Below are 15,936 nucleotides of genomic sequence, written 5' to 3'. Positions count from 1 at the left end.
GATATCCAGTGACTATATTGTTTACCTCATTTTACTCTTTCAGACTCTCAACCACTACACCTTACATGTATATGTATCTGTGTAAAACGATCTTTATTTTTGTTGTAAGCAGTCTCAGTTCTGAGACACAACTACATTAAACCGTTTTGACTTTTATCTTTAAAACAGTTTTTGATAGGCTTCTGCGATTTCCTCTTACTCTGCGACCTTTTGGACTACAACAGTCCTGGTTTGAAAAAGCAGGCTGCCATGATGTTTTGAGCGATGCATGCTTCTGAGATCTTGCCCCACTGTTTAAATTTCCTCCCACAACAACTAAAACATCTTGCGATATCTGAAAAAAAATTTCCGCCCCTCACCTCTTTATTACTGTCGTTTCTTAATTTCTCTATTGGCTAATTTAAAATGTGCGTATTGAAGGCACAGCACCCGGAGAGTCCTACACATTAATTTTGTATCTGGTTGGGGATTTATTTTGGTCCAAAAGGAGTTCATTATGAACTCTTGACTCCACACACTGCATTAACATAAAAACTTTCAGATTACGTTTCAAAGGAATCTTCGCCTTATGTTTGTGAGTTACGCTAGCAACGTTGTAATGTTAGATTTTTCTCCCAACTCTTAGTTTCCCCCATTTCTAGAGGTATTCACTCTAGAAGATATATTACTGACTTCTTCTGTGTCTGTAATTCCAAAGACATATTGTCACGTGTCCCCAGTTTCATGGAAAATCTAGATTCCCTTCTATTCCCCGGACACTAAATTCTAATTCAGAATTTAAGTTGTTCTGAATGATGGAGATCCTTCAACGTCTGACGGCTGCTTTCCTTTTTTGTTTTTGCCTAGTCATGTTAAAGTCGTTTGCTCCCCAAAGCAATCTTTTCTTCCTTGGCTCTCAGAACTCAGGTGATGTCTACGTAATGGTGTGCAACATGATGGCTAATCTCACATTTAAACCCCCGTTTGAAAAGGGCTGCCACTTCTCCAGCTTTTTTGCTCTCTTTCGGGTTATGTTCAAGTTCAGTCCTCTGAGACTGTGTTCTCCTCCTATCAAGACTCTCTTCCTAAACTAGCCATTGATGGTAGTTTTCTATCAGAGAAGATATTTAAAAATATATATATATACTTCCGAGACACAGTCATCACTGTAACAGGAGTTATTAGCCATGGTCTCTACCATAAAGGAGTTTATAATGGAGCATGAAAGACAAGACACGGAACAATTGATTATGAAATAAAGATGATGAAAAACTCGGTGTGGGTGGTCAGAGACCAGGGAACTCAATGAAGAATGCAGGGTGGCTTGGGAGGGATGGGGAGAAAGCATCTCCTGAAGAATGGGAGAAGGAGAGAATGTTTCATGTTCTCAGAACTAGGGAAGAAGGTGTTTAGAGAGAACTACAAGTCATTTGAAATTGTGTACACTATGAGAACCTTTACAGAAATACTGAACATACAACAAAACAGTCACTATTTCTGCTCATAACCATTTTTCTGAATGCTAACGCTTCCTGTATGCTTTAGAATCTTATCCTGGCAAAGCCCTGGATATCAAGGACAACAGAATTTAAACGTGGGATTTATAGTTAGGACCTCGGTTTGAGTCCCAGTCTAGACTATTAGGAACCATGTGACGGGAGTCTCTCTGAATCTGTGCCTACACGGATCTATTAGTGCTGTGATGAAGCTCCAACAAGACTACAGTGATAGGAGGTTACGAGGCTCTGCACCCTGCACACTCTCTATTGAATCGCTAAGTGTCCATCAACACACGCAAGGTATTTCCCTCCTTCCTTTTACTTCTTTTTTCTATTCACAGGGGAGGCATGATTCGCCATTTTATTGTGGAAAGAAGCTTTCATTCTTCATCTGGGACATGACGGCAGTCACTCTCCAGTTAGAACTAAATGACTGAATGGCTAGGTGGGGTGGGCTGCGGACGAGCTCATCTGCCCTCACCTCCAGCACCCTCTTTCCCCAGGACCAAGCAATTTTCCTGTGTAATGAACTGTGTCTGCTATCAAGTGGCCTGGAAATTAAGAGGTCCAAAGCATCTTTCCCAGTCCCCGTTCCCTATTTGGTACCATGATGTCTTTTGCTGCTGTATCGCTGATCTGTGTTTTCCAAGGCTGTGCGAAGGAGAAACGCAAAAAGGAATGGAACTACACAACAATTGTATCTATGGGGGGAAAGCTTCAATCAATTCTGAACTATTCAGGGGATGTTTTCTAGCTGATGGGTTGTCAAATTCTTTGCATCAAGCACTTCTGCCCAGTTGATAACCCTTTGGTCAGTTCGACTAGCAATGGAAGGGGAGCACACGGAACAGGGTGTGCAACCAAGCAACCTCCCGACCTGGACTGCAGTGTTCTGATTTACGTTCACAACATACTTAAAGTCTGGAGAAAGTGAGTGCAAGGGAGGACAGAAGCATAATTAGGTAATAAGGAAAAGAAGAATTCAGGCCATACATTTTCTTGATTTACTATGACTTCTACAGACACAGAAAATACAATAAAACTGGGAAGAACTAATCAATTTATTCAATCATCTCAAGAGACTAATTATATTTTTCTTATGTCATCAATGTTTTTAATCTCTTTCTGTTTGCAGATAATATCTGAGTAATTTCTTCTACTAACCATTCCTGCTATTTATAAAGTTTATGCTGAACATTCGATGTTTTATATTCATATATTACTTTTTGGCATTTACTAAAAATGTCACCAGTCAGCTAATGAAAATATCTGCCAAAACATCTTTCCTATCATTATAGTTTAGTAAAGAAACTGTAACATGTATTTGTCAGTGACTTTACCAATCAAAAACACAATATCAAATGGGTGAAATTAGGAAATCAGTTGTTACTAAAGAGAAAAGATATTAATGATAGTAATTAATTCAGTGTACGTAAGTGACTAAATTCCACAACTACTTAGCAACATTAAAATAATGTAAATTGCTAGCTATACTAACAGCAAAACGTGTTGAATAATGTTGATTCCAAATGTGTGTGCCTCATGATGTACTATTTTAACTAGGAATGACTTTACCTGTAACTAAAATATTGCTACTGAAAGTAAAACAACAGAGTTATCTAAACTTACACAGCAAAAATGTAAAACAGTATCAAAGCTGGGGTAAATAATAATTTGGTTTTTTGAGGGCATTTTAAATGATCTGTAGGAACAAATTTATAAACTAACCCAGAAGGGAAAGTGTGACTAAATTCAATTGCGTTTGACAGTTAATAGAACATCCTGGCCAAAATTCTGGCAGATAAATTCAGAGACTACACTGGTCATAAAACTGAAGCCAGTCCTTCGCAAAAACCTTCAGAAACAAAAAGCAAATATTTTTCAAAAGTTTATCAGGGTGGACTTAACATAATAGTCAAATATTTGATATGCCATTTTAGTTCAGACCTCTTTTCACTCTGCCTTTTGTGTCTATTTGTTTTTGATATTTTCACTGTTTAAAAGCACCTCCATTAGAGGGTAAGCAAGAGAAAGGGAAAAAATGAAAAATAATCAACTCAATTTATGTCACTGAAGAGAGTTAATATTACAGAAGTTCTCATAAAACACAAAGGCGCTGATTATTCAAAATTCATTAACATTTGACTTTAAGGAGAATTTTTATATTATACAGCCGACTTATACAGTAAAACTTCAAAACTTGATGTCTTAACAGTTTTCAAAATAACATCCCCACACATGATCTCATGGGATATCCACCAAGACCCTTTAAATATAAAAAGAATTTTCATTTATGTAGTGAAATTCAGTTTAATTCTACAGAGAAGGAACTCAGGCTCAGATAAGTCAGGCGATTTGCCCAAGGGTATGCCCCCAGTAAAGAGTGGAATGAGGACTCTCAGATCTCATTCATTTATTCATTCACTCATTAATCCATCTTTTGCTAATATTAAAACTGCTCTTCCATTCCCTAAAATCCCTTTGCCCGGGGAAGATAGAGGAGAGCAAGAAAAACCACCTGAGATCAAGAATTTTCTATAGAAAATCAGCAAAATGGGAAAATGGCCAGAGCTGTACGCTTTGGATGTGAATCAAAAGTACAACAGGGACCTGTAATTCTGCTACAGTGGGGCTAAGGCTCACCGTACCTGTCTTACAGCTTTCATTACCTTTTTTTAATATGTATACTTTTATTGAAGTATAGTCAGTGTACAGCCTTCATCATCTTTTGAGTTTACAAGCACCTCCCCTTAGTGAATAACCTTACGCTCAAAACAGTTTTCAGGAGGATTACCCAGAGCTTCGGATCCATTATTAAAAATTCATACTATCATTCATGTTTTTAAATAGATGAATGTGTTCATGATACAAAATTCAAAAGGTGTGAAGATATCCAGTGAAAAGTCTCTCTCTCTCTCTCTCCCCCCTGTACTTTAGCCCCCAGGAACCCCTTCTGGAGGCAAACATTGATTATCTGTGGAAGGACACACGTTAGCAATCTACCCTTGTGCACGTGGATGACTGTGTGTAACTGTGTGTGTGTATAAAATAAATTTCAGCTAATTGTACACGCTATCCTTTACCCTGCCATTTTATCTTTGATTTTACTTTTTATCCTTGAGAGTTTTTCAGACTGGCTGCTTCATTCTTTTTAAATGATTGCACAGTGTTCCTAGGAATTTCTTTGGATTTTACTCTGCAATTTATTTATTTGATAGCCAAGTATACTTACTCAAGAATTCCAAAATTGCTAACCTTTGCTAGCATAAAAAAGGGATCCTTGGAATTAACTGATTATTTCATAAGAGCAAGTGAGAATTTGAAGCTCACAAAGATTCTAAATACTGTTATTTTATCAGACATTTATTTAAAAATCCACTGCAAGGCTTAATTAGACTCTAAATGAAATACAAACTGTTCTTTCACTAATAAGGGAATTTTAAATAAATCAATGAATAAACACACACACGTTTTTAAATACTAGGCATGAAAGAGCTTGAATAGGTCTTGAGATGTAGAGCTGGAAGATTATTGGTTTAATCCAGTACAGAATTTACTACATATTTATATATGTTCTTTATTAGCAAATTTGAGTGTTTTCCTATGTACATATTCTAAAATGTAGAGCGATACATGTTTCCAATCACTGTGAATAAGCTACCAATTTTCAAAAACTTTTAGCCATGATGAGACAAACTCCTATGCTTCTGGTGGTACCACACATTGGTATAATCCTTTTCAAAAGCATGCTGACCATACGTTTAAAACATTACAACCACGTTCATTGACTAAATAATTCTATTGACTGAATAATTCCAGTTCTGAGGATATTTCCCTAGGAAATGATCAAAAGCCAACCAAACAGAAACTAAACCACAACAGTGTTCATTCTTCACAAAACAAACAAAACAAAACTGGAAATAACTTCGGTGTTCAGTAATATACAACTGGTTTAGTGAATTGGTGTATCAATTTGAGGAATGTTACAGTCAAGTGAAAAACAAAGTCGAGTTCAAAGGTTATGTGCTTATGGAGCAAAATGTATTTGGTATGTTAAGTGAAAACAGCATAATACTAAATGATATGCAGTTTTATATACATATGCGGTGAAAACCAGGCATTATTCTAACTGTAAACTGTGCACGTGAAAACAGACTGAACAGCGCTGGTACTGGGGTGGGGGCAGGGATGCCTGTGCTAACACTAAGCCCTGTGTAAAGTTACAGTGCCTCCCGCACCACTCTGGGGCCACACCACCCACGTGCACAGCAGGAGGTCCCAAAAGAAAATGAAACAGACTCACAGACAGATGCTGTGGTAGGAAACAGAGGCACTGCCTGCAGATCTAAATGTGCTGCTCCCTTATCTCGGATTCTATGAAAAAAACAAAAAAATAAAGAAACCTCACAGACTTATATCCTTATTATAAACTCCTATCTTTTTCCCTTGGACTGTCTTGAATTGGTGTCTGCTACACACAAACCAAGAAACAGAACGAAGACGGTTTTTATAATTCTTTCATAATCTTTAACTTGTGTTTTAAAAAAGTGCCACACGTCATCTAACTGCATTTCCAATAGTGTCACTTATCCTAGGGAAGTAAGTCCACTTCTTGGACAGACAGTTCCTTAGATGATACAGCTAACGTGAGCCAACAGCATTTGTGAACAGTATGACAAGTATTCCAATGAACGTCAAACATGCTAATATCACCTCTTCTTTTTGCCTTTTAGTTAGAATCATTCCACCTATGCTCGAAGTGACATTTCCCAGGATAAAAATGATCTTTCAGCCTGAACAGAAAGGCACAGTGTAGGAATTCTAGTGGGTTATGCTCTTAATATCTGATTCCAATCTTTGCCTAAGAATCTGCTTTTGGTGTATTACCCATCATCTACTGCTTAACTTGTGCTGGGCACCATGGAAAACACTTCACACACAATCTCATTTGCTCACCACAAAACCCCTGTACCAGGATGATTCACAAATGGCAGGAACTTTTGCTCTTTTCCATAATTAATTGGATGTACTTCCCATTAGATAGACATTGCTTTTGGCATCAGAAATACAACAATGAAAACTCAGACTAGGCGAGGGACAGATGCAAAACCTATAGTAAGGGTGGTACACGCTACCATGGTAGTAGGTACAAAGTGCTCGGAAGGATGGCAGGGAATTACTAGCTCTGGAGGGCCAGTTGTGCAATTCCCAAGAATTCTGATGCAACTGGAGAATCGCTGAGATTATGTGAATCCGGGGAAAGAAAACTAACTTGCCTTCCTGGAAATACGTTAAGGTAAACTGGAAGACAGCAGAATCTGACTGGGGAGAATGGTAGCTTTCGTGCATTAGGTTGTAGTAAACACAACAGTGGAAAAAATAGCACATGTTAACACGCTGATCACCCACTGTGGATCCGGTGACCTGAGAAAATGCAACTGTCACCCAGATTTGGGTGATGTGGTGATCACCGTGTTAAAGGATATACTGCAGATCCTTTTTAAAATATTCATTCATTTAGTATATAATTCTAGGGGCCTGCCATTACCAGAGTGTATAACCTGAGATGGTTTTATTAATATTGTAGACACTGGAAATATTAATCATATTTTATGCTGCTTATGTTTTAACAAGAGCATCGCACTACTTGTTAATACCAACTGGAAATGTTATTTTTCACCTGTGCTTCACCTGGATTGTCCTGTCTCACATCTGTATTGCTTTTACTTGCTGAGTTATTCCTTCATAAACGATTATTCGAGAGGAAAAAAGCTTTTTAATGTCCTCTTGGCACTTGCTGTTCTGCTCACCACCCTGCGCCTGGAACACTAACATCTTATACAACGTGGACACTCTTGATTCTTTAAAAACTTTCACAGCTTACAGTTGCTTAGTGTAAGGTCCCAAACCCTTAGCATCCTCATCTAAGGATCTGCCTCCTGCTTGCTCACCTCTGCAGCCTCACCTGGAACATGTATTTCTTTTATTTGATGCGTTCGTTCTATTGGATTTGCCACCTCCCCACCCTTCACCCCTGCCCCAAATCTTCCATCAGGAGATTCCGCCTATGGTGTGACTTCTGCTTTTAACACTCTGCCCTCATTCTCCTTCTGACAAATTCCATCACTTCTTCAGGAAAGGCTCCCTTGGCTCCAAGTTACTTCAGACGTCTCTCCTATGTATATACTGTATGCCCTGGACATTTGTGTAACGGCGTCTTTGTCGGTTTGTTTCTTCCACAAACCTGTGAGCTTCCTGAGGTCAAGGACCGTATTAGGCTTTTACAACCCCATGCAGTGCCTGTCTCATTAGAATGGGCTCAAGAATATTAGTTGAATAAATGAACCAATGAATTATTATTAAAACTTCTATGTGGCAGAATGTTAAAAGTTACATAAAAAGTAATGACCACTTAGCATACTGCTTTAAAGTTGCTTATCAATTAAAAATGAACAAATTAATCAATAAAACCTATATCTCAATTGTGAAACTTAAAGCGTGCACTTTGGTACGCAGAATTGTGGTCCCCAAAGGTGCCTACGCCCCAACGCCCCTGGGCAGACTGTGTGAACACTCTTGGTTAGAGGGCAAAGGGGAATTAAGGCTGCAGATGGAATTAAGCTTACTGAGCAGCTGATCTTGAAATGGAAAGATGCCTCGAATGATCCAGGTGGCCCTAATTTAATCACAAAGGCCCCCAGAAGTGGAAGAGGGAGGCAGAAATAGAACTGGTGAGCTGGCAGCTTGAGACGGACTCTGCCCGATGCTGCTGCCTTTGAAGACGGAGGAAGAGGCCCGTGAGTCAGGGAGTGTGGGTGGCCTCAGGAGCTGGGAAAGGCTGGGAAATGGATTCTCCCCTACAGCCTTCTGCAGAAACCCCTTCCTGCCGAACCTTGATTTTAGCCCAGGGAGACCCATTTTTGGACTTCGGACTTCCAGAACTGTAAGATAATATACTTCTGTTATTGTAAGCCACCAAGTTTGTGGTAATTTTGTACAGCAGCAATAGGAAACTAAAACGCATACCTACGTCAAACAGGATTAACTTTGGCTGCATATGACCGAAACCCTAAGATAACGGCAGTTTAAAAGAAGGTACCTTTAAAGAAGGTACAAGTTTACTTCCGTGTAAGAGAGCTCTGGAGGTGGGAAGTCGAGGGCTGGTTACGGTTTCCACAGGACTCGGGCTCTTTCTACCTTGCTGCTCTGCCTTCCTTAACCTTAAGGAGCTCTGGCCAGCAGGTCTGAGTCCAACCAGCAGGAAGAAGAGGAATGGTGAACGGCTTCCTCTCAAGGGACGCCATCAGCCAGCACATCACTACAGCTGCATCTCACACGCCAGACCTGGGCAGCACAGTGGCAAACAGGTACGTGCGAGGGCCATTCAAGTGGCCGTGTGATGAGTGGAGACATCCGTTAACAAAGTGGGAAGAAACAAACTGGGAACAACCAGCCATCTCCACCTAAGTGCCGTCATACTGTGATCTCCCCGCCCCACTCCCATTGTTTTAAGTGTATAAAAGTAGTCTCTCCTACTCTTACATCAATTAGGACAGGAGCTTTCATTATGCAAACAGTAACTGAATAATTACGATGTCAGAGACACTGGCACATTTCTAAGTATTTGCCAGATTTTGCCACGTACACACATTAGAACAAGCCTGTCAGTGATGACAAGACATTTACATCACATACAAACTTTAGTATAGTAATCAATGCAAACAAAATTCTTGATACGAAATAAGGTTAAAAAATACATTTTATTTCTCTACATATATCACTCAGGGACCTGACAGGAAACAGCACACTCAAAGGGTAAATCAGAGGGAGTTTGATGAAGAGAGGATTTAGAGTGACGCAGGTAGGCTTCAGGGGAACTGACAAGGGGTAACATCCTCAAGGGCTCACAATGGGAGGAACCCATGATCATCTCCATGCCTGAAGGGACAAAAGGAAGAAGCAGTTTCGGGAACTTGCCAAGACCTGCGGCCGTGGGACAGGACTGTCTGACCCGAGCCATGGCCTTAGGTAGAGGAATGAAGCTTCTGCCAAAAGCCACAGACAAGCAGGAGGGAGTGTGGGGGAAGGTGAAATTAATATCCTGACCTCTGTCTCTTTCCTTCCTCTGATGATCTGCCAATGCCTCCAAACTGGCTGAAACCAAATAGAAACCAAAGGGCAAAGGAGCTTGGGTGATGTGGTCCACGGAAACCACCTTCCAGAGCACAGGAAGGCAGAGAATGGACTTTGAGGGACTGAGAATAACTGGCATAATGTGAAAAAGCCAAGTATTTCACAGGGCTGGGATGATTCAAAGAACCTTGTACAAAAAGAGAAAGGGATTTAATCTAAACAGATCTGTTTGACCTGGGACAGAGAAACACAGAGGAAGAGGATGATTAAAGCACAAAACAGTAGAGAAGGGCACAGTGCATGCTCTGTTCTGTAAGCAGGACAAAGAGAGTGAGCAAAGAAATTGAGGCATAAGATGAAGGAACCAGAAAGGCCTGACCAGGGACCTCAGAGCCGTGGATACGTTTGAACACAGTTTCTCATCACCAACTTTTCTACGTGAGTTAAACACAGTGGTGGGTCACTTAAAACTCATGACTGCAAATATTTTTAATATGTACGATGCAAACAATCCAACAGTGGCAGTGATTATAACTGAAGGTCCGTGGAACACAGGCCAGGACAGTAGGACGAAGAAACCACAATTCTCTGTAGCAGAACCAGTCAGCTGCTGAACATTAGCCAAGATGCCAGAGAAAAGAAATACAAGGAGACAAAAGGGAAAAACAGCAAGAGAAACCTGATATCAGGCCCCTCATATCACTTTAAGAATTTAATTCTTAAAATTCACCCAAATCCCAAGTATGCATGTCTCTGCTCCCTCTCTCTGGAACAAATTACCTACCTACAGTGGTCGAGTATAAGAAAAAATGCTACTCAGCGTTCTTAAGTGATATCAGTAACAGAAACTGTGATCTATCTTCTGTAGAGGTAGCCTTTGAAAGCAATTGGCTTTTTTCCCCTTTTTTAAATTGAAGTATAGTCAATTTACAATGTTGTGTCAATTACCGGTGTACAGTGTAATGTTTCAGTCACACATATACATACACATATTCCTTTTCATAGTCTTTTTCATTATAGGTTACCACAAGATATTGAATATAGTTCCCTGTGCTGTACAGAAGAAACTTGTTCATCTATTTTTTATATAGTAGTTAGTATCTGCAAATCTCAAACTTCCAATTTACCCCTTCTCAACCCCTTTGCCCCTGGTAACCGTAAGTTACTGTTATATGTCTGTGAGTCTGTTTTGTAGATAAGTTCATTTGTCTTTTTTTTTTTTATAGATTCCACAAATGAATGATAGTGAATGGTATTTTTCTTTCTCTTTCTGGCTTACAGCAATCATTTTAATTATTGTGATTTTGCAGAAAAGATTAGCTTTACTTTTTGGATGTTCATTAACAGCATTCATACATTTCTCTCTCCATTTATTTATACTTAACATCTCTCTATGTCAGAGAAGTTCCTACAAAATTGTCCCCCAAATAAGAAGCTCCATGGATTAACATTTCATAGACTTATATTAAAAATAGGAGCCTTATTCCCCAGAGAGGGGAAAACTGTTTTGGGGTGCAACATATAATGAAATCACATGGAGGTCTGGGGAAAACATCTGTCCCTATTACTACCCGCTGGGACGCCTTACTGGAAAGGTTGGTGCAGGCCCTCAAGACAACTGATGGTTCTGCATCACCTGGTGGCCATATTTCCCTACTGACCTGGTGCCACAGACTGTGGTGGAACCGGGGCAGTGAGGGACCACTGCCCCCTTGTCTTACTGTGAACCACACGCCCAGAGTCACTGCTGGGCCAAGGACTGAGAAGCAACTCTAGGGGACTTTGATGGACATGACTCAAATTCATTCTTTTTCCATCAAGGCTAAAGCCATCACAAGTTAATGCAATCAACTTATTTCATGTACTAAATCTATTCTTTTTTCCATGAAAATAACCTATTTCCTATTTTGACAAAGGTTAGAGAATCATGTTACACCTCTCAAACGAAATGTGTTCAGGAAGTGAGGTATGTGGGAATCACGCGTTCCATGTGGAATATTGGAAAATAAGTACACTTTAAACTTGAAATAATTTTATGTTTACCCTAACTTATACATGAATCTTATACGGCAAGCCAATAGCAGGTGCAAAGGGTTTATGAAAAATTTATAGGAAAAAACTCAATATTGAAAATATTCTATCCATTTACATTTTCCCTGTAAATTTAGAAAAGATTACAGTAACTCATTTTTAGCAGAATACCTCTCCTTCAGCATATGCAATGCCAGTGCTCTCTAGAAGCAATGTTAACATTTGAGTGACATTAAAATTATGAGTATACATTGAATACATATTGCATAATGACACTACAGTTACTAAAAACCAACAATACAGGAGACATGCTAACCTCTAATTAGTATCCCCACCATGTTTGATTTAAATAAACCTAAATTTTTTTTATTAAGGTATAATTGACTAAATCAATTTAAATCTTAATAAATTTGTTCTTTCTCTAAATTTATTCAAAAGACTTTCCCAACTCTTTGGCTATACTTAAGAGATCAGAAGCAACCATCACATATGCATCAGGCTTAAAACAGCAATCTATTCTGAGATTTACTCTCATCTGCTTTCTTTCCAATCTAGATTTCAATAATTTCAGGACCATTATAGCAAATAATGTGTTAATCATATATCAAATTTATTATATATATAATTACTACAAGATTCTACAAAATTTCAATTTTGTATTAGAAGATTTGGAATATCGGTATTTCCTGTGCATATGTAAAAAATAGAAATGAGCAGAGTTTATCATTTGGAGAAAGTGATTAGGGAGAATCTAAAAATCAAAAGCAAGTAGTCTCAAAAGAAGGCAGGAGATAAATGACAGTCAATGGCATTCACATCCATGATTTCACCTGCCCCTAAGGACTAATGTGATACAGGCAGATAAACAACCATTACTTTATAGCCAAGAGCAGACTCAGGAAAGGTCGACAATACTAACTTTTAAAAGGAACATTTATTTTCTGAGGACCTACTGTGTGACTAGGTACTCCCTCAGCTAGGTGCTGAGGGCACAGAAATGAAAAGCAAAAAATTAGTCTCTGTCCACAAGAAGCTGAACAGCGTGCTCCTAACAAACTAAACTGGTAACCGTTAGAGTAAGGAGAAGGCAGCTTCTACCTGGTTTGTCTCTTCACTTTGTCTCTTTGATTTCCAGGTGAGGATGAACACTGAAGAAAGCCTGGTGGGGAGATACAGGGCAGGCACCTCAGAAAGAAAGTTGGCACGTGTGAGACTTCCTAAGTTTAAGAGTAACTGAAATGTGTGCTAGGGTTAGAAAGCATTTTTTCTCCCTTTCTCATTGGAAATTAGGGTAGCTGTGAAAAAGCTGTGTGTGTCAAGCTGGGGTGGGGTGAGGAGATGATGGCAAAGGAGAAAGTCTTCAAGCTGATTCAGGAAGAAATTGAAGAACATTAGATAGCTCTTAAGAGGAAAGGGAAAATTACCACTTGAACCAAGCAAAGCATGGGACGTGGTTGTGGTTCTTACAAGCACAGGTTCAATTAGCATGGTACTGAGCAAAGCCAGGCCTGCCTGTACTTAATCATTAAGAATAAGGATTCTCGTTTTGGCGTTGAGGACTAGAGTAGGCACACAGACATGATATATGGCAAAGGATATTTACAGTCACATTTCATGCACCAATAAATAATGCATTCACTTCTCCAAATGCCGGAGCAAACGTGGGAGAGAAAATTTTCATCTATATTCAGGATTAAACTTTCTAATTTTAAATTACCCGACTTCAGCTGTAAATGTATTTCAGCTGAAAGGTTTGAAGAGATTATTAATGAATCTTCTCCAAGTCTGGAGAGTGTTTAAAAGATTAACATAATAAAAATCCCGCCATAGGTATGACCAAGAACACAGGCATAAAGTTACTCAGCACCTATTATGTGACAGCGCCGAGCAGGGTGACTTACTAGCTTATTTCTTTTTTTTTTTTTTGTATTAGCTTATATCTAATACTTTGTATGTCACGCTTCCGTTATCTTCATTTCTCTATCAACTCTTAATTGTTCATTTATAACTGTATAAATGAACCCATTTATTCCATAAAGTTGGTCCCAAAGACATTTCCTCATTTGAAGGCGGGGAGGAGGGGAAGGCTAAGTCCTACTGAATACTAAGGATTGGACTTTCTTGTCAAGTACCTACGTGGTCTTTCAGGAATCCCCAAAGGTCCACAAAGTCAGGGACTCAAGGTAAGATCGCAATTATCAGTCTCCAAGACAGCATCTGCCCGCCCTCGTGTCTGGTCCTGGTCCTATGTGGTGCTGGACACGGTGGCTGCCCCCTCCGCAGCGCAGCGCGGCCCGCTGGGACCCCCCACCCTGCCTCCTGCGCCCGGATCTCGCGGTCTCTCCTCTCGGGGGGGCGGCCGGCGAGGGAGGCCGAGGTGACGGCAGGTGAGCGCCCGGCGCGGAGGAGGAAGTGAGACAGGCCAGCGTGGGTATTACTCATTCCGCTTCGCCGCCGAGGTGGCTGCAAGCGGAACTTCTCGCCCCTCTTTCAGCCCAGCTGAACGTCTATCTGACTGAAGTCACTTCCCACCCGGTTCGCTCGGGGGGAACTGGGCGTCCGATGAAGGGAGGGGGGTCAGAAATGCGGGGGTCCGCTAGCCCCTCCCGGGACGCCGCGGGTCCCACGCCAGCCCCTCGCCACCCCCGAGCCTGCCTCCCCTGGCCCCGGGCCGTCCTCGGGCGGTGCTGGGGGCGCTTGAGGAAGACGGGGGGGACAGGTCGCCCGGCCACTCCGCGGGCAGAGCCGAGGGCACGGGATCCTGGGGCGAGTGAGCCAGACCCGGACGTGCCCCTGGTGGCCGCGGCGGGTGTGGCCACGTCAGAGCCTCCCACTTTACCTTTCTCACTCCGGCGGCCTGGCGCCCTTCGGACCCCGTCCGCACCGTTCCCCAGCGCCCCCCCCCCCGCCCCCCTGCCCCCGACACCTGGGGAAAACTTTTCCCTCGTCCCTCAATTCAAACTCAGCTGCTCGTCCAACTGCCGCAAACCGTCCTCTCCCTAGCAACAAGGTTCCGGCCGTAGAGCGAGCGCGAGCGGCTCTAGGTGTAAGGAAGGTGATGTCGTAAAGCCGCGAGTGTCGTAAACCAGGTGCGGTGGGGCGGGGGGAGGGGTGGAGGCGGAGGGGTGGGGGGGGAAGGGGGAGGGAGGGGGAGGAGGTGACTCGAGCATTTAGACACAAGCGAGAGGATCATGGCGGATGGCCCCAGGTGTAAGCGCAGAAAGCAGGCGAACCCGCGGCGCAATAACGGTGAGTGGTGGAGCGGACCGGGGAGCGGCGGAGTCAGGGGGATCCGGGCAGCCGGGGCGCCCCCGGGGCGAGGGGGGCGAGCCGGGCCGGGGGCGGCCGGGCGGGGACGGGCCAAGTGGAGTGGGAAAGTAGAAAGTAGTGCTCTGCCCCCCTCCGCGGCCGCCGCCGGCGGAGCCGCGCCGCGGCCGCTCGCTCTCCCTGAACCGTTATGTCTCTTACCTGGGCTCTCCGCCTGGCGGCTCCTGCCGCCCCTGCCGCCTCGCTGGACCGTTAGCCGCCGCCGCCGCCGCATCCCGGGCGCAGGGCGGGCGGCCGGGACGCGGCGGCCACTTTTCGGGGCGCGGGGGGAGCGGCTGTTGCTTCTTTTCGCACTTTTCCCCACTCTTGCGCCCCTCGGCGCCCCCTCCCCTCCTCCTCGGCGCCCTGGGCGTTTTGTCCCCTCGGCGCCAGGCCGCGGGGGCCGAGGAACTAACTTGTGCCCGGCGCTGCCCGTGCAGAGTGGCTTCCGCGCGCCGCGGCCGTCGCTCGGGCCCCGCGGCCGGCCGGGCGGGCCGGGCTGCGGGCGCGCGGCGGGCGGCGGCGGCCGCCGCGGGCTGCGTGTCGTCCGTGCGCGCGTGTGCGCGGGCGGCGCGGAGCGCGCGGCAGGCGGACCGGGCTGGGCCGGCGGCTGTAAAGTTGGGACGGGCTGGGGAGGCGCGCTCGACGCGGGACGGGCTTCGGCGGCGAGGAGGCGCGGGTCCCTAAGCGCCCCTCTCCCCGCGCCCCGAGCGGGGTCGGCGTCCCGCGGGGAGCCGGCGGGGCGCGGGCGGGGCGGGCGCCGACCTGCCGCCGCGGGAGGCGCGGGGTGCAGTGGGTTGGCGGAGTTGTTACCTGGCCTCAGGGACGGGGAAGCACCACAGACAGGTCCCCGCCCGGTTGGAGGACTCTCGGAGCCGGGACGGGGTGCTGTGCGTGCGCCTCCCTCGCTCCCGGTCGGCTCGGGTGAAGTTGTTACCTGGGCCGGGCGCGCTGAGCGCAGAGCCGGATAATGGGGCTTGGACGGCGC

The 15,936-nt window shown here is 43.8% G+C and overlaps 1 protein-coding gene and 2 long non-coding RNA genes across 7 annotated transcripts in view; 1 reads left to right on the top strand and 2 right to left on the bottom strand.

Annotated features, from left to right (window-relative positions):
* The window catches only part of LOC123617933 (uncharacterized), a 66,758-nt gene extending 52,029 nt beyond the window's left edge, over positions 1–14,729 (bottom strand). Inside the window, exons 1-2 of one of the 2 annotated variants that reach the window (XR_012504124.1) lie at positions 13,775–14,729; positions 12,741–12,801 (exon numbers count right to left, since the gene is read on the bottom strand). This is a non-coding gene — a long non-coding RNA (uncharacterized LOC123617933). The remainder of the gene's footprint in view (positions 1–12,740; positions 12,802–13,774) is intronic. The other variant, XR_012504125.1, reaches the window with a different exon arrangement.
* The window catches only part of LOC123617984 (uncharacterized), a 103,693-nt gene extending 87,815 nt beyond the window's left edge, over positions 1–15,878 (bottom strand). The window contains exon 1 of the long non-coding RNA XR_012504123.1: positions 15,111–15,878. This is a non-coding gene — a long non-coding RNA (uncharacterized LOC123617984). The remainder of the gene's footprint in view (positions 1–15,110) is intronic.
* The window catches only part of ZEB1 (zinc finger E-box binding homeobox 1), a 169,612-nt gene continuing 168,445 nt past the window's right edge, over positions 14,770–15,936 (top strand). For all 4 annotated transcript variants that reach the window (XM_074358018.1, XM_074358017.1, XM_074358015.1 and 1 more), the window contains exon 1: positions 14,770–14,891. In XM_074358018.1, coding sequence (XP_074214119.1) covers positions 14,834–14,891 — 58 coding nt within the window. In that variant the 5' untranslated portion in view covers positions 14,770–14,833. The remainder of the gene's footprint in view (positions 14,892–15,936) is intronic.

Source organism: Camelus bactrianus, chromosome 35, assembly GCF_048773025.1.
Source record: "Camelus bactrianus isolate YW-2024 breed Bactrian camel chromosome 35, ASM4877302v1, whole genome shotgun sequence".
NCBI classification, from domain to species: domain Eukaryota; kingdom Metazoa; phylum Chordata; class Mammalia; order Artiodactyla; family Camelidae; genus Camelus; species Camelus bactrianus.
The sequence above is the reverse complement of the archived record's forward strand: the minus strand, read 5'-3'. Positions and strand labels throughout refer to the sequence as shown.